Source organism: Taeniopygia guttata, chromosome 4 (assembly GCF_048771995.1).
Source record: "Taeniopygia guttata chromosome 4, bTaeGut7.mat, whole genome shotgun sequence".
Taxonomy (NCBI): Eukaryota; Metazoa; Chordata; class Aves; order Passeriformes; family Estrildidae; genus Taeniopygia; species Taeniopygia guttata.
In genome coordinates, this window is record NC_133028.1 from 11,710,192 (window position 1) to 11,732,926 (window position 22,735).

The 22,735-nt window shown below is 36.5% G+C and overlaps 1 protein-coding gene across 4 annotated transcripts in view; it reads right to left on the reverse strand.

Annotated features, from left to right (window-relative positions):
- Nucleotides 1-22,735, reverse strand: part of KIAA0232 (KIAA0232 ortholog) — a 62,503-nt gene that overhangs the window by 20,132 nt on the left and 19,636 nt on the right. For 3 of the 4 annotated variants that reach the window (XM_030270692.4, XM_030270691.4, XM_030270690.4), the window contains exon 3: nucleotides 11,702-11,839. In XM_030270692.4, coding sequence (XP_030126552.4) covers nucleotides 11,702-11,839 — 138 coding nt within the window. Of the gene's footprint in view, nucleotides 1-11,701; nucleotides 11,840-20,491; nucleotides 20,612-22,735 lie in introns of those variants that run through there. The other variant, XM_030270693.4, reaches the window with a different exon arrangement.

A 22,735-nucleotide genomic window follows, 5' to 3' on the forward strand; every position in this document is an offset into this window, starting at 1 on the left:
TAAGCCTCCATTTTCCTCCTACATTCCTCCACATAAATATTGAAATACTTAAAATAAACAATACACACAAAACAGTCCAATATATTACCCACAGAGGAAAACCTCTTGTCATTCCAATGGAATAAAATTTGACCTCCAGTCAGTGAAATACTAAACACTGACTTAAAGCCTGAAATGACCATTCCTGTTGGAAGGAAAACTAGGTGAGGTGGGTACTGTGTGGATATTTGTATTGTCATTATTCAATGGTCAGGAATTGTGCTTGGGGACTGCACTTCACACTTTCCATAACAGCAAACAGAGCTGGAATCACAGCTGAACACAGCAACCTGGAACTAGTGAGGAAGATACAAGAGGTCCCCTGACATCACCCTACAGGGGAGTGGTAATAATGGAGGACCATGCAGCTTATTGTATCCCATGCACAGTCTCCAAAATATCAATTCCATCATTGCTGGAAGTCTAGTTCCACTTGTACTTGGAGAAACTTACATAAACCCCCAAGAAATTATCTCATCTTCTGAGTTTAACATGGTCTTATTGTGCATAAGTTATGGGACATGTATTCTCTCCAAAGGCAACTGATCAAATATCACGTTACAGAAATGCACAGAAAAGCATTTGACTTGCTGTGTCATCCTGGTGGTATAAAGATTTTGTTTTTCCAAGATCTAAGAGTTTCTCATCTCTCCTGATTTAAAGTCCAAAAATTGCTGAGAAATGTGAATATATATTGCTAAAGCACAAGCAAATATTATGAAAAAAAGAATACTGATTCATTCAGTCAGATTAGCTTGTTTAATTCACTGTCAGAAAAACATACTTGAAAAATCATACACTGAAGCAATGATTTATATGCTAACTCTAAATTTTAATTATTTGCAGTCAAGTGAGAAAGAAAGCAATGTTCTATTCCTAATTGTATTGCTGCACTGAAGTGCTAAATATAAACCTTTACGCTGCATACTTAACTGAGGATGACTTAGCAATATCAAACTTCAGAAGACATCTTCTGATCAGTAAATTTACCAGTTTAAATTTAATCATTTAGCAAGAACCAAGCAGGAGAGTAATATGGACAAAGATATGTAGTTGTAATAATTTGTCACTTTATGCCTATACCACTCTTGACTCCCCCTCCTCCTCCCTCAAAAAGGTCAACAGAGGAGGAGCTGGCATTGGTTTTCCTTAGCTCCCCAAACTGTCTAATCGAACAGACACCTGCAGCAAACACTCCAAGGAATACAGATTCACTTCTTTAATATAACATCATGCTAAAAAAATGTCCAAACCAGCACCAATATGCTTACCATTACACCGAAGAAGTGAAAACTTTTGGAATCAAACGCTTCATTTCCTCCTGGACCATGAAACTAATACTTGAGTCAGCTGACGCGCTGCCCGCTGCCCTGCACGGCGCTGAAGGAGACAGCGCTCGCTTTGAAAAAGGGGGGTGGAACCCACTGTGCAGAACCCCCTGCTCAACTTCTTCCTGCAGCACATGAAACGTGCTGCAGACTTAATGCAACAAATGCCATAGCAGTTATTTCATATATGACACTGGTGTTCTCAGAATATGAGATTTAGTTACTTTTTTCATTGTTTACCTTAATGTGTTGTAGCTGTAACAGCCCCATGGCCTGAAAGTAACACGTTCCAGGCACTGGCTTGGTTCAATAGGACACAGTTAGCTAACAAAACTAGGTGATCTGCTTGAATTACTTTGCTTATGTTCAAATTGAAAGACAGTCCCCATACAGTACAAATACTGGAGCACCTTATAAATATTTTGAAATATGGAAGTTTTAGTGCCCAATTATGATTGCTTTTGTAATTCCATCATGAAAGACTTAAATCTCGAAATTGTCTGACCCAGATTCTACCAACCCATTTCTCTCATCCAAATTACAAAGGACAGTGCATAATTTTTTAATTCATATTTTTAATTTTAAATAACTATTTCCTGCACACCGAACACATTTTAATTCTCTTCTACTGTTTTTAACATATTTCTCTTTCCTTCCCCTACTTTAACATACATCAAGTTTCACCAAAAGTTGTTCTTTTTGGCTTTTTATCAGCTGGCTGCAGCAAGGGAAGGATTACATAAAGGATAGGTGTTATGTTACTGGCATAGGAGTGATGGTGCTAACAGATAAATTAAGCTTCTGAACTCACCCAGCATGAACAAGAACAGTCAATCTGACTGCTGGAGTTACAGGACTCCAATAATCACTGTCTTCCTTACTGACCACTATGACCCTATTCAGAGCCTAATTAATACAGTTCTGCACAATGAAGAATAAGACCAATTAAAAAAACAAACAAACAAACAAAACAGAACAGCAAAGCTCACTCACAATTTCATACATATTTGTAAATATGTTTGGTACTTTTGACTTCTTTTTAAGGTTGGATTTTTTTTTTTCCTAAACATACAAGCACATACATATATATAATGAAAAACATTAAATCAAAGACCTTTTGAACACACTCTACTTTGGAAGTAGAGCAGTCAGAGATGACAAGTGGTAACTCATTAGCCTAAAGCAGCCCAATTGCTTTTGTATGTACATTCACACCTCTGTATAGCTGCAGAAAATATTAAATATTAAAGATATTAAATCTATAAGTATATAATCTATAGTTACTTCTGAAACATTTTTATAAATTTAAAATATTCAGTTATATTGTGAACCATTGAGACACCCTGTATTATGCTCACCAAACTGAAATCACTAAAAACTGTTGCCTATGTTAGCAGTGGGCACTGGCTTCTATGTGTTCACAGTTTTGAGCAAGAAGCTGTGAAACATTAGCTCCTCTCATATGCTTGACAAATCACTTGAATTCTTAACTGATATTCATCTCTGCTAGCAGGTTACTTCTGAATGTTGCAAACAAACACAACACAGTCACCATCCAGAAAATCTAAAGTTTTTCCCAAATTTGATCAGAAACAGCACCACTATTATTTCACATAGCTATGCTATGGAACCAAGAAGGGGATTGTTTAACAAAATTTTTCATTTTCACTGAGCTTTTCACCTCATCCTATCACCCAGTAACGACATTTGGTTATGGGTCTCATATTTCCAACAAAAAATGCCGTGCAAGCATATACTTTGTCCTACAGGTCTGCACATACACAATAGCCAAGCCCTTTGGACAAAAAAAAGGAAAACAAAATTCTGATAGCCAGTACTTAGAAGGAGATTTTTCACATCTGACAGACCATGAATGTAGACACAGAAACTGAAAAATTCCATCATATTTTACAACTCAAAGGAAGTGCTGTTTTAGGGAGATGCTGTTTGGCTTTAGGTTTTTGGCAGGTTCCGTTTTTTCATCTCTAGTCTAACAAAAGTTAAAAGCTTCCTCCAGAAGCTTTGAAATGTGCAGTACAAGTATTTACTAAATATGGCTTGTGACTTCAGGCCTCTAAGGTATGGGGAAAGGTCCCTGCCCCTCTTCAATCTTTCTGAAAACAAAAGCATTACAAGTCCTTCTACTCGAACAATTAAAATAATCACTCATTTGCTCTTAGGCTTTTGAGAGCCTTCTAGTTTACACTTTCATAACAAATCCTCATTTCCTTTCCCCAAACATACAGAATTTGTTTAGGTTGGAAAATACCTCTGGAGATCATCTAGTGCAAAGCCCTGCTGAAAGAGGATAACCTAGAGAACACTGACACTCCTTTCACAAAATACAAGTTCAAGCAATCTAGAAATTAAAGTAAATCAATATACCCATAGTTTCAAATCGTTGATTTAACAGGCCATAGGGCTCCCCAGAGAAGATGGTATTCTGACTGTACCAGGACCGTTTTCCTGGCATGTCTCCTGTCACCCAGTGCAGGATTAGACAGCTTTTCTGTATGAATCAGCTGTTAAGCCACGTGAACTGAGTAAGGCACAAAATGTGATTCACTGCAACCACACATCTATTTCTATATTTTGTAGGATGATGAGAGAAAGTTAGAAGTCTAGGTTTTAATTTTTTAACATTCTGACACAGTATAATTCATCTGATTACAAGTGCTCTCAAAAGAGGTGCTCAAGACAGACTGAAAAAAAATACTAACAAAAATCCTGGCCCAAGCTCAGCACTATGTGAATGAATAAATGAATAAATAAATCAATCCATTAAAACAGTAGCTCCTCTGAGGTGTTCAACCAAGGTGGAGTTCAAAGGAATAAAATAAGGTTCCAGCTTGCATCATGGAATATTTTTCCATCATAATAAGGTGGATGACACTAAGAAACATTTAAGAGTATGTACTTGTACAACCTTTTTGACCCTTTAGAAGTAAGAACACAATTAAATCTTTATCTGTTCACTTCAATACATAATAATTTACAACAAAGATATTGGACCAGTCAGAAAAACAGATTCTATTTATTAACTTCTTTTTTTGAAGCTCATGAATACTTGATCCAAAGTAGTCTTCAATCAATACGTGACCTCAGAATATCGATTTCCATGTAAACGGACTTAATATCACAAAAATGCAAGCTATTTTAAAAATACGAGAGCAATACTCTGCAACAAGGAAATAAAAATACTTCCTTGCAGCTCTCTTAATTCTGTCTTTGGTATTAAAACAACATTAGGAAAGGTAAATTACATATCCAGCACGTAGCTAGGATCAGGCTCAGATTTCAGAGCTGTGATTCACCACTTCACACAACACCTTCTAAGAAAGAGAGAGATAATAAATAGCACGTTATTTACTAATTCTAAATAAAAGTGATCATCTGCCTGCTCAAATTAACTTCAAATGAACATGCTATCCCTAAATGTAGGTTACTAGAGCAGCTAATCTGACTTCTGTTATTTAAAACTTAATTCTTTTAGATCCCTCCCATAGCAGGCTACCCTGAAATAGAAGTTATCCCCCCAAGAAAGGATAACTCCTCACTAGAAACTGTTCTTCTTGATTATTATTCATCACATATAAACAAACATGCTGACTTCAAAGCCACAACAGACTTGCTATCCTTGTAAGCAGTGCTGCTGAGATTTCACTTAATCACAGTACTTCAGCTAGCCCATGTTAAAATGTTCTTATCTGTATTACCAATGAAATGGGAGAAACTCATGAAATGTGTTCCCACCAATTATGGAAAGGCTCTTTTCTGCATGAAGTGAATTGCAGAAAGGACACTTGAATTTTCCCCAGCAGGTGCTCTGAGAAATTTGTTCAAGTTTGCTTGTCTGTATGACAAAAATTCACCTCGATAATGGACCCCCAACTCAAATTTTTGGTTAAAATTATTGTTCTGCATTAAGGAAAATTATAATCTAATAACACTCCTCTGTGAGGGAACACAGCGCATTATTCAGGAGAGCTCTGTAACCAACTCTGGCATTTTCCTGGCCACTCCTTTGTGCCTGAAAGACTGTGCTGCTCCTCCCTCCAAGAAATGCATATGACAGCTTCACTTCTGTCCCAGGCTTACAGAGAAGCTGCTGTAAGGACAGATCTGCTATGCCCCAGTTTGTTCCCATTTTCATTGGAAGCACATACAAGGTGAAGTAACTTTCCATCACACTGAACACATACTTTCAGCCTCCATGACAGTCATCTGTACTATTGGAAATAATGCTTATGAAGCCACTTTTGTGTAGACTAAGCTCCCACAAGGAACGTCTCCAGTTCAGTATGTATCTTTTCTATATTGAAAAAATGCATAATAAATGGGAATAATTAAAACTTTTGTCAAATTCAATTAATGTTACTATCACAGACAGCAAAGTGGTTTCAGTAACATGACAAATGAGATACATGGTACTATGAAGATCTGTTTAATGCCATAGTCATAAAGAAAAAGAAACTGATTCATTGTAATTAATTTATTCTGTGATGGTTACCTTGGTGAGACAAATGACTTTCATTTCCTATATGGTATCTGAAGTTATTTTTAAAACTCTTTCCTAAATAACACTGCATTTCAGGAAACTGCTAGTATATCCCTTTCATTAAGAGCAACTGGATACAACTCAAAAGAAAGATAATATTCATTGACTTTGTGAAGTGTTTTGGCATTTTCCAGTAAAAGACTACGAACAGAAGAATCAGACACACAGAAATGCTTACTACTGAGCTAGTCAGCATATATTCTTCAAGAACCATTAAGACTCTTGTGGAACCTTCAGTTTTTTGCTTTAATAAAATCAAATCTTCAACTTCACTTTTCTGATTTGTTAAGATGGCTTTTACACAACTTGATTCATTCTTGTGATGTCCCATATCTTTACATTAACACTCTTGTTCACGTCACTTTTAGTTACAAAAATGTGTAATTTAAATCACTCAAGAAATCACCTGACATTTACAACCCGATTCCCTGGTATCCCAGCATAGTAGTCTGTGTGTATTACCTAATTAATATTGGCTTACATTAGAGAAGCAGAGAACAGCAGGAGTAAATCAGTGATTAAACTTAATTTTAAATCATCTAGTTTAGGTGCCATTCTACTTAAGAGGAAAAGAAAGATTGTTCCCTTGCTACAAACACCAGAAGTCCTTTTTTCTCAGTTCTTGCCTATCACTATTGCAAAGTGTAAGGCAGGTTATGAAACAGTGCCCCAGGCCAAATGTCACACAGATACCATAATCTCTGGAGGCAGCAATAGCTGGCCAAAGTAACCGATCAATAAAAACATGTTCAGATGTGCAATCATAACCAATTTATTAATTTGGCCTGGATTAGCAGATTATTTCTTCAAAGAAGGTTTATGTGCAGGACTGTAGTAACTGCATGGATACTCCACCCTTACAAATGTTGAGGGCCAGGTTGGATGGGGCTCCAAGGAAACTGGCCTAGTGAGGGCTGTCCCTGCCCATGGCAGGTGGTTGGAACAAGATGATCTTCAAGGTTCCTTCCAAACCATTCTAGGATTCTATGATGCTATGAAAGCTTGACAGTTCTGCACTTTGAGTAAGAAAGATGACAAATACTAAGAAAATTTCAACAAAATCTTATTTTAGACACATCTCAAGTTCGTGCTGAAAGCAAGGCACATTTGAGAATAAAATTATCATTTTAAATTTTAACAAAACTGTTCACTAGAGCCACACTTCTTCCTCTATGTGGTCCCACATGATAACACAAATATTAGGAGAGTTACATTCCCCCCTCATGACTCAAAGTAAGCAAAGCCAATGCTCTATGCTGTTAGCATGCCCACACCTGAGTAATTTTAAAGAAATTACTGTTACAAAGTTTCACCAATTATGTTTCTATGTTATCCCCAGGCAGTAATTTCTTAGACTAGTGGGATGGAAGGCACTGTGTGTTCTTGTCAAATATATTAGAGGAGTTATCTTTCAAATTCATCTCGGAATCTATCAACCAAGACTAGCTCTTGCTTTAACATGTTGCACACTGTTTCATGTTGGCAGATTTTGAGAGCTTGGTTAGCTCAGAATAAACTACACTGCCTGAACCCCATTATGGCAGGCCTTGGGAGATCAGCAGCACTGGACACCAGGAATGCCTCAGGATGGGCTGTGGACCAGTTTAGGCAAAGTGGCCCCCGACACTGGGAGAATGAAAGAGTCTTGGCGCACTGGTTTCATCCATGCAGAAAGTAAGATCACAGGAAGTTGTCTCCTTTGCTCATCCTTAAAAAGTGCTCACACATTTCAGAAGGACACAGCAACTGGTTTAACTGAAACTCTGGCACCATCTTGGGGTGCAGCTTCACATGTCACACTGCAGTGTTTGATTGAACTGCACTCCACAGAAACTGCAGTAACAGCTGGAGACCTGCTTGCTCTATTGAAAAATGAAAATTTTAGCAGAAAAGTAGTCAGGTACAAGCTAATTAAGCTTGGATTTGTGACCAATGGACAGGCACATAAGTAATTTCAATATTATTACTAGGAAATATACCTATTGAAAAGTCTTACATGTATCAGTCTCCATAAGTAACCTCTAATTCCAACCTTGCTCACAGTATCCACCTTGTAAAAAGTAACACACATGAATTTCTAAACTCTTATTTATCTAATAATATTTCTGAGTCTCAATAACAGGACAAGTAATGACAAGTTTCATTATTCGAATACAAAATAACATACTTTCAGAATTAGGAGGTTTAAAAAAAAAGAACCTCCACCTGCACCTGAACAAATTGATCCATGTTTCTACAAACAACAGCAAAACTAACCACCAAGCTATTTAATGTTGACAGATCAGCCATTTTTACTTAAAATTTGAGGCAGTAACTTCAGGATAACATTTCTTATTTTCATCAGAGGACTTTAATATAAATATTCCCCAATCCTAAGCATTAGGATTTTTTACCCAATGTTTCATTAGAATGGACATCCCCACTTGAGCAAATTGCAAAACAACCTTTTAAAATTTCTTCCATACTTTAGCAGGATAAAAATCAAGACAAAATATATACTCAAGGTCAATATTAACAAGCTTTTTAAAATTTAAGCAATTCTTCAGCATGTCTTTAAACTGCTATTTATTCAAGCATTTCAGAAAAAATAAACTTTAGAACTACAGTAAGAATAGCAATTGATTGCTACATTAAAGTACTTGTCTTAAGTCTTTCTCACCATCATTCTGTTTCCATTTTCTGGCAAGTTGCAATGTACTTATATTTCCTCTGCTCCTGACTGCATCAAGAGCATCTGCAGCCAAAGACTCATTCATACAAATATAGAGAATTTGAGACACCAAAATGCTTGTCACACAAAAAATACTGTCCTCAGAACATACATATATTAACAATTTGCATTCCTACATATACCAGATGGTGCCTGTCAGAATCAGGCCACCCCCCACAAACACACTTAATCCACAACAGGCAAAGACACAGTGAGGCAGAGCAGCTTCTCTGACTCTTCACTCTCTACAATGTAGGAAATGTTTAAGAAATAAATACCAAACTTTGGCTTCTTCGAGTCAGATACTTGTTTTCAGCACTGTGAAATTAAAACTAGAACCTTAGATTTCTGTCTCAGATTAGTGATTTATGGAATTACTCTTTTTAACACAAGAGGAAGAACAGAAGTCAAGCAAAACTAAGCTACCAAATGAAGCACCTAAGTACGAATGTAAAATGTAAATGAAGTATAAATGTATAAATGAAGTACCCTAAGAATGGAAATGAAAATTCAGAAGAGGTGATTTCAAAATACTTGTTTCAACCACAAAATGAAAGTCTGACAAAAAAAGTACTTACTGCAATCAAGCCAATTTTCATATAATCTATTTTGTGACTTCCTCTCTCCATCAAGCACCTTTTTGAAGTGATCACCTAATTTTAAGGCTTTTATTTACTGGTAGGGGAGGAGGCACACTGCCTGACATTTCTTAACATGTTTTTAGCTTAAATAGTTAATCTACCTCATCTGACAACAACAACAAAAAAAAAATCACAGGTAAACATTTCTCAGATGATTCAGAAAACTATTTTTAAAAATTCAAGTGGCACTGGAAAAAAAGTATTTCTTTGTATCTAAACAATCTTATAAATACTCCTTACACACAACTGATCTATAATTTCAACTACAATTCACAGAGTGGTTTGTTTTTTTTTGTAGAGATGAAACCATGAAATTGTAAGGAGCAGCTTGAATGCCTCGGCAGAAATATTACTTCAACATTATCTTTCACAGCCCAAAATCTATTCATTATTCCCATTAGATCAGCATACAAAAACCGAACAACATGAGAAACGTGTTTCAAAAATCAGAAATAAAAGATATCTTAAAAGTTACTTCAAAGTATTACTAGCATTTAAGCAGGATCATCCTTCCCTTTAATTCTGGGGGAAAAAATAAGAAGGCTGTATTTCTTGTTAAACTGCCTACAAAGAAGCATGTGTTAAACTACCTAAAACTAAGAAGCATGTGTTAAACTACCTACAAAGCAGCTTTAAGTAAAAACTTTGTTTAAAGGTTCAATTCTGTGTTTGAATATATATTATAAAAATTATGACCTGCAATTTCATTAATGTCAAAAAATGTGCAAGCTTAATTGTCTGAGCAGGCAACAGAAGTCAAAACAGCTCTGAAATAAGTCTACAGGTTGCAGATTATAGGTTAATGTTGAACACTAAAAATTTGACAAGGTGACAAAGGTCAAAGGTGAATTTATTTTTCAACCTTTCAGATTTCATGTATTTTTATTCTTTCAAAAATATAGCTGAATAGTTTCTTCCCTTCTCTATTAAAGATTATTTATAAATTCACCTCCTACCTTTTGCTCTGCAACTGAATTTCTCTATATAACATAAATTGAGTTCTAAGTGATAATTCTTGATTTTCAGCTATGTCGAGATATATCCATGTAATTTCTGAAGTTAAGAATCAATCATCAGTATTCCTGTATGAGACCTACATTTTACTGTTCATTAAATGAGTATACAAAGACAAACATATCCTCAAGAAAGACATTACTTCTTGCAATTATTTCTCTGTATTTGCTTCATATTCAAATTAACTTCTGTGGTAGTTGGAGCACTGACCTCAATATTCTGCAACTATGAGAGCAGAGCAAATTACCAACAAAATTTTACTTTCCATCACTTTGTTAGGATAATAAGTAATGGGAAAATGGGAGGTCAGAAATCTCCCAGTATGTCATTTAGGAATTTGGTAACTGAACAAATACTCCAGAGGCTTCAAGTGAGCCAGAACATGATGGTAATGCTGCTGAAGGTGGTGGGAATAACCACCAAATCTTCCCCACTTCCTTGATTACTTTTCCAAAGCCTTGCTGGCACAAGTGTCTGTGCCACAAATCTGACCAGGAAACCTCTCCGGGTTAACATTTCCTCTGCCCCAACCAGGTTAATCTCAGGAAACTGATTCACTGTCCCAAACCAGTTGTCCATTTGGGTGGTTACCCAAATGCTTGTGCAAGCACAAGCTATGACTAGGAAGGTGTGGAGAGCAGTAACGCAACCAGGCTGCATGGGTGAGGTAGTTTCTTCTTACAGCAATGACAGATCAGAGTATTTATAGTTCTGTAAACTGAAAAAACAGTTTCTCATTTTTGCTGTGTGAAAAATCTCCCTGGAAAGCTTCCTTTAACTTGTGCTACAGATAATTCTTTCTTTTTAAACATTGCCTTCAACTGCCTCTCCCTTTCTCCACTTTTCTGCTCAATTACATGACATCTGCTGCCTCTGCTATCTTCCTTCAACCTGCTGCCTTCACCTCTCCTTATCTGCTCTAGTCAGTGCACTTCAGCTCCACTTCCACTCAATCATGTAACCTGGAAAGTGAACATTTGCTACTACACATGGCTTTTTATTTAGGAATTCTAGATTACACATGTTGCATGCACAGAGCAAGATGGCTTCTGCCCACATATTCCACTCTTTTCTATCCACACACAACACAAAGTCAATGTAGAATTTTTAGAATTACCTTTATGCAAAGCTTTGTGGTAATTTAAACACAAACTGGTGCCCCTGACAAGAATAGGAAAGGGTTTACAGAAAGGAAAGCATGACACTACGTAGTACAAAAAATCTTGTGAAATCATTCAAACATACACCAATTTCATAATTTACTAAATAAAACCAAAGAATATTTGGAGAACTCTTGGTAAACTAGCATTTTAAGAAGCCACAAATTAAAATATGAGCATCACAAGCAAAATGTATCTAGCACAAAGAAGGACATAAAGCTTAAAGAACCTATTAAATAGTCCAAACTTACTTCATCAGAAGCAGAGCGAAGACACTGGACAGCAGCCTGTTTTTTCATTTCCTCTAGTGTTAGATCAGAGCACTTTTTCTTACTCTTTCCCCATTTCTTGTAAGCTCCCTTTTCCCAGCCCAGGAAGATGTCATTCTCCTAAAATCAGATAAGAAATTACATTATTTAAACACATTAATATCTCAGTACTATAGCAGAGCAGGACTACAAATAACATAGTGAGCAAAATGAAACCAACCCCTTTCTATCTGCTAAAAACTACTTTTTGCCAAATTAAAGATTATTTTGATTACATAAAACTTGCACTTACTATTCAGAAAAGCACATCCATATCTCACAGGACATGGAGGCAACTCACACTTCACTGTAATATTTTCCAATTTTTGTAAAGCATATCCACAAAGGCAATTTTATGGCCAACTTATGGTTGAATGTATTACTGTAATTTACAGTATAATATGTTAGTTTCACTGATCTCTGAAATAGTAAGAATGAAAAGCAAGTAGTTCTGAGTTAAGATCAAACTTAACAGGAAGTTAAATAAGCCAGAAGAAGGAAATGCAGTGTTAGATCCTGAAGCCTTCAACTCAGTGCTAAAATGAACATGATTACAGCTAGAGATAGCAGTATCTATCATAAAATAAACCCGAACTATTTCAGAAGAAAATTCAAGTAATTGAGAAGTGAGGGTGAGTAGGTGGGGTTGGCTTCTAATACATGTAAGAACAATGAAGAACAATAACATCAAAGTAGAATGCTATTGTACTATATGCAATCATCTGAAGATATGCAACATCCCTATTATATGGCTTTTCAGAATTTACAAAATTTATTACCAGACTTGCTTGCTCCTCACTGTCTGTTTACATACATATTCATGATTTCCCATATTCATCTCATGAAACAAATATTTTGGCTATCAGTAAGATAGTCTTTAACATCTTAAAAGGTATGCTTGTCTAAAATCGTATTCTTCAGAGAGATCCACAAACATCTGATGCTTTTCAGCCTACCTGTTTCAACCTTTTCAATGCATCTGTTAGTGCTTCTAAAGAAAACCAGGTTAAGGCCTACCCCCATTTAAAAGACTTCCTAATTCCCCATGGTTTTAAAACAAAGTGAAAACAAGTTGTCAGTGTAAATAATTGTCCCTGTGCAATCAAAGAACAAGATGGGAAAAAAATGAGGGCCAAGAGAGACCAATCATCTTCAGAAGCAGCCTCCGAAGGGCTGCCATTTGTGACTTCACGTGAAGGAGGAAAGCAATTTGCTGCTTAAAGTCTTTTTTGAGCACCACAACTGGAGAATTGCATTTAGTACTGAAAGAACAAAAAGCTAAGCTACCAGTCACTCTGATTTTCCTAGCACTTTTGCAAGGTGTCTGTGATTCACTTAAAACCAAAAATTTGAGCAGGCTACTGTACTGTTATTAGAAGGACTAACAAAAGAAATAATAGAAAAGAATAAGAAAAAAAAAAGTCAGAGAATAGTTTTAAAAGACTGTGCATATCTACAATTAATTTTAAAAAAATACATTTTTAAGTCTTTTCCAAAATTGCAGTTTATACATTACTTTATACAACAAGGCTGTAGAGCACTCTAACTCTTCCCAGTATTAATGGGAAAGAAAACAAACTGATGAGAACCACCTACTCCACACCGGCTCCCAAAACCCCTCCAGCTCATTCACATGGGCACAGCTGCAAATAAGTAAATACCATTTGTGTGGGTGAAGATGCAGGTACACCAGCAAATTTACACTGGGTTAACTCCATTTATTCTGATTTTACATGGGAAGTTCACAAAGACAATATCTGCAGTAGGAAAACATTCCCTAAATGCTATGTATTACTGTTTTTCTCTATGCTAACAAAGGTTTGCTTTGTACTGATAGATCACAACTTTAACAACTATCTGTCAGCAGAGCAGCAAGAACCTTCATGCTCACAGAAATTTATAAAGCATTTCATTCAGTCCTTCACACATGTATTTGAAAAACATCTGTCACTTGTCCACAAACTTTGACAGTTTTCATCTTTTAAAAACTCAAAAATCTCTTTTAAGAGATAGGCAATTTTTTTTTTTTTTTTTTTAATGGGGGAAGGGAAGCTAAATAGAATTCTCTCTCAGGCCCCCAGCCCAGAGCTGTGGTCTCATAGTCTAACCCCTCTTTCAAGAGTGCACGAGTTGTTTGTGCACTCTGGGAACAACATGGCTTGTCTTTCAGGATGCACCAATTGAGAACACAGCTCTGACAGAATTCTCATTTTCTTTCTACTTCTTTATACAATACACACACAAAAAAAATTTGGACACATGGTTTGTGGTCAATGGCTTGATGTTCAAGTGAAGGCCAGTGACAAGTGTTTCTCTGGGTCTGTATTGGCACTGATGCTGTTTAACACCTTTGTCAATGCCATGGACAGTGGGATCAAGGGCTCCCTCAGCGAGTTTGCCAATGACACCGAACTGTGCCGTGTGGTTGGCACACTGGAGGGAAGGGATGCCATCAAGAGATACCTTGACAGGCTTGAGAGGTAGGCCTGTGTTAACTTCATGAAGTTCAACAAGGCCAAGAGCAAGGTACTTCATCCAAGTTGAGGCAAACACAAATTCAGAGAATTTGGGCAGAGAAAGGATCAAGAAGAGCCCCAAATAAAAGGGCTGTTGGTTGATGAGCAGTTGAACATGAGCTGGCAACGTCACAGCATCCTGGCCTGCACCCAAAGCAGTGTGGCCAGCAAAAAAAGGAAGGTGATTCTGGCCCTCTCACTCTCATGAGACCCCATCAATAGTACTACACCCCAGGTCTGTTCCCAGCATGAGAGGGATGTGTTGAACTGAGTCCACAGAAGGGACACAAGTGGGCTGGAACACCTCTGCTATGAACACTGGCTGACAGAGTTCTCTAGGTTGTCCAGCCTAGAGAAGAGGAGGTTCCAGGGAGACTTACAGCACTCTCCAGTACATGAAAAGCCTACAGGAGAACTTGGACGGACTTCTGAAAAGAGCATGGAGAGACAGCATAAAAGGGGATGTCTTTAAAAAGAAGGCAGGCAGGTTTAGATTAGATATTAGAAAAAAGTTCTTTACTCTGAGGGTTATAAGACACTTGAAAGGCTGCCCAGAGCAGTTGTGGCTGCCCCTTCCTGGAGATATTCAAGACTAGGCTAGATGGGGCTCTGAGCAACCCAGTCATGTGGAAGGAAACCCTGCCCATGGCCAGGAGCTAGGAACTAGATGGTCTTTAAGATCCCTTCCAAACAAAACCATTCAATGATTCCATGACAGATTATATCCAAAATGAAATACCACTGCCTCTTAGAGGATTTCACAATTGAGATTTGGGGAAAACTGCAACAGATCAGAAGTGTACTTAACCTTTAAGATTATTCAACAATATATAAAGACCTTCAGTCATCTTGACTGAAAAATTGCTTCCACTAAACTGAGATTCAGGAAAAATTCTCATAGATTGCTTAAAGCCACAGTGATGGATACCTTTCATAATGAAATTTATTATAAATACTGAGAAAGGTCTGGTGGGCTAGGATCAGCTTAGACATTCCTTACAGGCTGCCTCAGACTGAGACAAAAAGATAACACACAGGTGAAACAGTTCAGAAGAAAACACAAGAACATTGGCTCAAACTCAGCTAATATGCCCCAAAGGAAATGCAGATGAAGAGTACATTTCAGAGAGCAGCATAAGTTTTCTCCATGGCAAAAAAACCCTGCTAAACACAGAATAGAGAGGACTGGGAAACATTTTTTAATGTTAGATAATAACTCCAAATCCAGATATTAGCATGGAAATAAGTAATCTTAGACTTACAGTGAAAAACCAGGGAACCATTTAGCCACTACAGTCACCTCTTTCCCAGATGTCCCAACCAGAATATTATAACCCTGCTGCCTGACTATAACAGAACAGCTGATAATGTAGCAGATCACAATATGCACTGCTATTGACCTCAGGCTATTCGGGACTGATGGCAGGCAGGGAAGAATTCTACTTACCAAAACTAATCAATCCAAGTATAAAATCCTGTCATCTGAGTTTCTGTCAATTATAAACTTTTGCTCATAATCCTACCAGTTTGAAAGGGTAGTCTATATGATATTCACTAATTAGAAGTTACTTCTAGGCTAAAACTAAGGAGAAGAAATTTGTCACTCCCACTCCAAAGAATGAGAGAACATGCAAATGCTGCATCTGTTAAAATCTTATGCTTGTTGAGGAGACTGCCTTTAGACTTTCCCCATTAAAATAAAGGCAGAAAGGAAGAAAATTTAGCAAGGCTATAGCTAGAGCTATAAAGGCATCATTTTACTTACATGTCTGACTTACACTGCAGAAAAGAAAGCCCGGAACTCAACTGAAACTGTCACTACAGAATCAAGGTGTCTGAAAGGGGCACGTCATGACTGGAGAAGTTATTTCATAACATTTATAGTTGCTTTCTTGGCTTTAGAAATAAAGTTGTATGGCAAGCATCACAGACCACTATAATCATCTGCTTTCAGAGAATATAGGCAGCGCATGTTTATGCTTGGAGAAATGTGGCAAGTGTACTGTCATACAATGACATATACACAAAGAACACCCAGGAAGCATCTCAATTATGCCCAGGAATACAAACAGTACAATTGTACCAGCACAGAGATGGCTGCAAAGAAATCCTGACTGTTAGGAGGACTCACCAACCTGGCACTTGAGCTTCCATCTCTGCTTTGTATTATGTAAGTCTTTGTGAGAATACATTAGCAGTCACAACTTCATAAAAAAGGAACAAGCAGCTCAATATGATCACTCACAACAATACAAACACAGCAGAGAGTGTGGAAATAAAGTTTCTCAGATAAGCACAGTCCTTGAGAATGAATGCTTTTCTTCTGCACTAACACACAAGCTGAAGCTGACTGCCCTGGAACCTGTACAGTTTGCACAAACACAAAGCCCCTGTGAGCCTACTGCTGAGCTCCAATCCCTGCCACCTCAATTCCCACCCCTAAAACAGAATACAGAATGCAAACTCGCAGTCCATGATACTCCAAACCTGTCCTGTATCTAACAGTCACTGGACAGAGAAATACAGAACAGATATATATACTGTATATATATATATATATGTGTATATATATATATATATATACACACACACACACATATATATATATATACACATATATATACATATATACATATATACATATATATGCATATATATAACAGATATATAATACTGCACAATTAACAAGACAAATGTCAACTAAAAATCAATAAATAAGTTTCCTGAGCCACATGCTTTTACTATAAAGACATTTCAGCCATCTTCCATTGCTTAAGTGAAGAGGAATCCACTTTTAAACTTATATATCTGAGCTTTTAGAAAGTGGTTTTAACTTCTGCGTGAATAAGCTTTATGGGCATATTAATTTGAAGATATAGTACCCTTTTATAAATATTATTAACTGGTTCTTTCTTCAGTTTACGTGTTTATATATGGGAAGAGAAGAGGGTTATTCCCATTGCTGTAAACATACATTTCAGCAATCTAAGGATTTCAAATTAGTCATATAAAAAAGTAGAGCTAAAAGCCTTGTTCCCCCTCCTACCTAGTCTTTTCTTCATACACTGATTCCCACAATTTGAAATTTACATATTTCGTTGGGGTACCTATTAAAAACCTATGATCAGAAAAAATTTTAAATTTTTCCTACAGGACTGTTACACAGCTTAATAAGCAGTAACACAAATACAAACTAAACAGAAAATGCTTTGCATTCAATAACTTTATTTCTACATGTTGCTGGTGAATATTGAAATTTACTGACACTTGTGTACAGCAGTCACACTGTGTTTCCCTACTGTAGCTGAACCCACTCTGCATATTGTAATGAAGTATCAAAAAATTTGTTCAAGTGACCCAAAAGTACTTTTTAGGGATGATAAAAGAATAGGTATAATTATACTAGAAGCAGAATTGCTATTTTTGTCGAATAGGCATACCAGCAAGATTAACACTTAACACATGGTTAGTGGAGTGCACAGGACTAAATCTTCATTTCTCCTCCTCTCTTTAGGTTATGGATGAGACATACAAAAGCACAAGACATGTACAAAACCCCACATCCTCTCTCACCCAAAATATCCATGGGGAAAAACTAATATCTATTACTATAATATAAATCCAGACATCAGGTCCCTCTACTGGGTTAATATGGGATGGCAGGAGAACTAAAGCACATTCCACTGGATCTGGGAACCTAGCAAGTGCATCCCACGTTCAGTCACCAAAGTGTCCTGTGTCATTAGCAAGTGCAAGCCAAACACAGACTAAATTTGGCAATAATAACCCCATCCTAGAGCAGAGGGATAGGCCAAAATCATTTATGGACTTAAAACCACAAGGTAAAGCCCTAAAATATATCACATATGGACCGAGGTGTCTCTTCTGCTGCTCTCTTCTTAATATAAAAAAACTACATTTTTGACTTTTAATACGTAAGTGACAATGATGAAAAAGCAAAAATAAAAACTATGATCAGAGTCAGCAGAAGTGTAACTATCATTCTGAAGACTTTTTATGCCTTCATATAAAAGATTACCTGAATGGAACTACTTCAAATCAGTCTACAAATAATTAGCCTTCCTGCAAAATGCCTCCTTGTTAAAAACTGAAAAATCAAAAGCAAAATTCTCAACCTGGTCACAAAAGGACATAGTTTGCAGTGCAACAGCCAATTAATTCTGAGAGTTAGGAAAACATCATCTTAAGAAAAAAATAAAAAGGATTTTTGAGGTTCAGAAAAAAACTGTTAACTTCCAAAAACAAGTTGAAAGAAGTAGATCAAAAGCAACAGAAGATACTTGATACTGAAAGTATGCATAACAAATGCATTTTGATCTTCCTGCTGCATGACCAAAGGCTTACAAACAAAGCCTTTATCTCAGAGTGTCTAGCTATTGGGGTTAGGTTTTGGGTTTTTTTTTTTTTAATAAAGGCTCTAGCCCTTCAAAAGGGAGAACAGTTTACAGGAACAAATCTATAGCTCTAAACCATAAATTTATTACATTCAAAATCAGTTAGGCTTACAATTAGTACGTGAAAGATACAACATAGAACTGATTTTAATACTGTATAAAGAACGATCAATGAAATAATGTTTCACACGAAGTATATTTTAAGGCAATGCCTTCTGCTTCACACAGATTATACTGTCTTAATGCAATATTTACCGTATCATAAACTGGTTTGAGAACACATGTATCTACAAATATATTTTAAATCAGTATTTACACAACAATCAAATCTTAAAAGCACCTAGTTGGTTTGCTACTAGGAAACTAAAAGCAAGGTATTTGATCAAAAATTAGTCTAGCATGAAGTCAAAAGGCTGTCTCACAATGTTCAGATCTCCACCAACAGTAATTCTGTGGGTCCCCAAAAGTTAAAAACTCAACAGCAATTTCATGATTTTCTGCTTAATTTATCCAAAATAAGTAAATTCAGTAATAAAATGCAAATGGCAAAAACTTACACTTGACATTCTGCACTTTACTTACATTAAACAGTCTGTAAATCCACACAAATTTTATGATGTTTTCCTTAATGGACCAAAAGGGACTAAAAAGTCATCTATCTCAGCACAAAATACCAGTGATTTCCAAACATTTTGAAGAGATCATTGATAGGTCTCAAAAAAAATGAAACCAAATTGAACCAAGTAAACTCCCTAACACATCTAAATAAATAATATCTTAAATAGCATAGTTCAAGAGATTTCTTCAGTAATATTTAGTCCATGTAAACATCTATTATATTCTCAAATCAATTTGAGAATTGTTCTCTAGAAAGATGGTCCACAAGCAACATCTTCAATTGTAGGAAAAAAAAGGGCAAGTCTACCACTGCAATTCTTACCTGTTTTCTGATATGACAAACCTCAGCTAGCCACAAACCCCCTCAAAACTATTTACATTAACCGTAGGACAGGAATCAAGGAAAATGTACAAACCCAATTCATACTATCATTGTATTTTTTACTCCATCAGTCAATACTAGGGAAAAAAAAAATCCCAAAGAGCCTCCTACTTCCACCAACTTAAGCCCTCCCATCAGCAATATCATTGCTGCCAAAAAAACCTGAGGGGAGAGGGAAATAAAAACAGAAGAGAACATAGAACTAAGTAGTTCTTAAGAACTTTAACATCTTGAGCTTAGACTCACTTCCAAAAGTAGATAAGAATTGTGCTCTAGGTGCCAACAATAACTAAGTTACTTTCAGTACTTGAGTATTTCAAAACAAACCAATATGCATTTAAAGTGTGCATATTTAGAGAATTTTACAGTAATTCTTGATAGGTATGAATAACACATATATAACCATAGCAGTCCTAAAGACCCTGGTACCAGACATCAAACTACCTCACTGTACAAAAAAAGATAATATTGGAGAAAGCCACACAAATCTGCACCAGAGTAAAACTGGAGAAACCCACAAAAGACTGCATCAGAATCAAGACCAAAACCCACATATTAAATACTACTAACAGAGCAGAAAGGAACATCCTGCTTATTTGCAAAAATAACCCTGAAGATCTAATTAATCAAGACTCTCATAGTCAATCAAGATTCCCATATTCCTTTGAAATTCTTACTTTAACTGTAAACAGAAGTGACTGATAAGGTGACAACTGTGATATCTTAAATAGCTGTGTATGCCTAGTAAGATTGGGAATGGGTTTTATTACTTATTTTTGATACTAAATCTTTTTGTACTTACCTGACAGAACCTCAGTCCAGACTTCAGAGTTCCATTTCCCTGCTACACTTGATGACACCAGAATACCATAAAGCAAGCACTGAAGGAGGCTCCCAGAAGCAACTAAAACAGTGCTAATGACTTTCCACTCTGAGGTGGAAAGATCTTAATGACCATCTCAACTCCAGTCTGTAACATTTCTAATGAAGATGAGAGTATCCGTAAGATTAAGACATCCTAAATTACCCCTCTTCACTCCCACCCCCGAAAAAAGCAAACTGCAATGGATTGTTCCTATGCATAATCCCATTGTGAGACTACAGATTCCTTATAACCTGCTCTAAACAGAAGCCACTGCTGAATTTTGAGGAAAAAGGAATGGCTACGCAACTATCCCCAGAGTTCTAAAAGCAGAGAATCACAGAATTCAGGCCGGAAGGGACCTCAAAAAATCATGTGGTCTACTCTTCCAAGGGAAAAGGAAACTAGACAAGACTATCTAGCACCCTACTGCATCTCAAAAACCTCCAGCAGCAGGGATTCTATCACATTCCTGAGGAGGTTGTTCCAGTGAATGACTGTTCTCACTACAAGAAAACAGAAAAAGAAAAGAATTCTCATATCAAGATGAAACTGCTCTCAGTGCAACATGTACCTATTGTCCCTTGTCTTCTCCATGTGAATAGACTGCTTCAGTCCTTTTTGTACCTGTCCTCTAAGTTGGAGAGAAATCATTGCAATAAGCCCTTTCACGGAAATTCTCTTATTTTTCTTAAGAACTAAAGGGATCACATGGGAGAAAAAATTCCTGAGATGCCAATTTGCCAAGGACCAAATCTTCAATGGGAATTAATCTGGGTTAAAGAAGCTCAGCAACTCTAAATATTTTACTCCTAAATTACTTCTCTTTTTGGTAGTTAATTCCTGTTCTCTTCCTTGACTTCTCCTTGTAAACACTAGTATATGCTTTTCCACTTAGTCTTAATGTTGTACCCATCACTAAAATTGGACTGAAATTGCTTACACGTAAATACATGTTTTAGAGTAAAGATTTTCTTGTTTCTGAATAACTTCACCAAACCAAAACTAATTTAAAAGGTCAGGCAATACAAAGAACCAGTAAATAACAAGCAAAAAAATTAAAATCAGTAATAAATAAATAACAAAACACATGTATTTAAATATTTCCTCCATTTTCTATGTTAGAAATTTGCACTTGCAGGCTTTACAGACTAAGGTACTTGAAAAAGGAGTTAGGGAGCAGTATGTTTCACAACAGGAGCATCTAATCATTACTACAGAATATAATCCCAAAACTAAATTGAACTCAAAACTTAGAAAATGGTTATTTGAAGTAGGGCAAACAAATGCAGTAAAAGTACGTTATAAACAGGATCAAACTGGAGGAGGTGGGAAAAAATCTCCCAGCTTCAAAGCCCAATGTTGCTCAGAAGACGTCCTGCACATTGGTACCACAGCACCCGCTCAGCAACACAGGTTTTGGCTACCCTGTCAGCATGTGGTATTCTTCTCACTTTGGCTCATTAGGTTCAGATAATCAACTTGGAAAAAGAACAGACACATTCCTAAAAGCTCTGTTATCAAACCCACAAAGGATCCAGTTAAAGTATCAAAATGAGAAATAAACTGAATTAGATTTTCATAATATAGTTACCCTGCTTATTGAGAAGCCTGATAAAAAGAAAACTAATTTTGGTACTTCAGTAATTTGAAGTATCACAGTAGCAACTTCAAAGTTATGACTGTGTAGTGAAATGGACTGAAAGAAACACATTTTCATTTCCCCCAAGGCCACTGTCCTATCTCTAAAGCTCCTCAAGTTCTCATGTGGTTTCAATTGGTTTCATTTTTAATGTCCTCATCCCACATGCTCCTTGCAAACAGGTTTTGGCATCTTTTTCTGCCCCCTTCTAAAATACAGCTATTCATGTCTGACCAAGACCTATATGTTAAGGTACATTCCAGAAAGCACTTACACTGGGTTTTTTTAATTATTATTATTAATCATGGGATTGCTGCTGATGTCACCCACTGCTGCCAGATACACTTTAAAAAAAAAAAAAAAAAAAGAAACAAAAAAACTTTTACAGATACAAGTTTTCTGGTTTGCACACGGGAAGCATGAAGGCTTTTATGCATGGTAATGGTTGCTAAAAGTTCAAACACTGACAGCATCTGACATGAATTTCTTTGTTCTTCAGTTACACTTACATCTATCTCACAATAACCTGCTCTGCTCTTGCT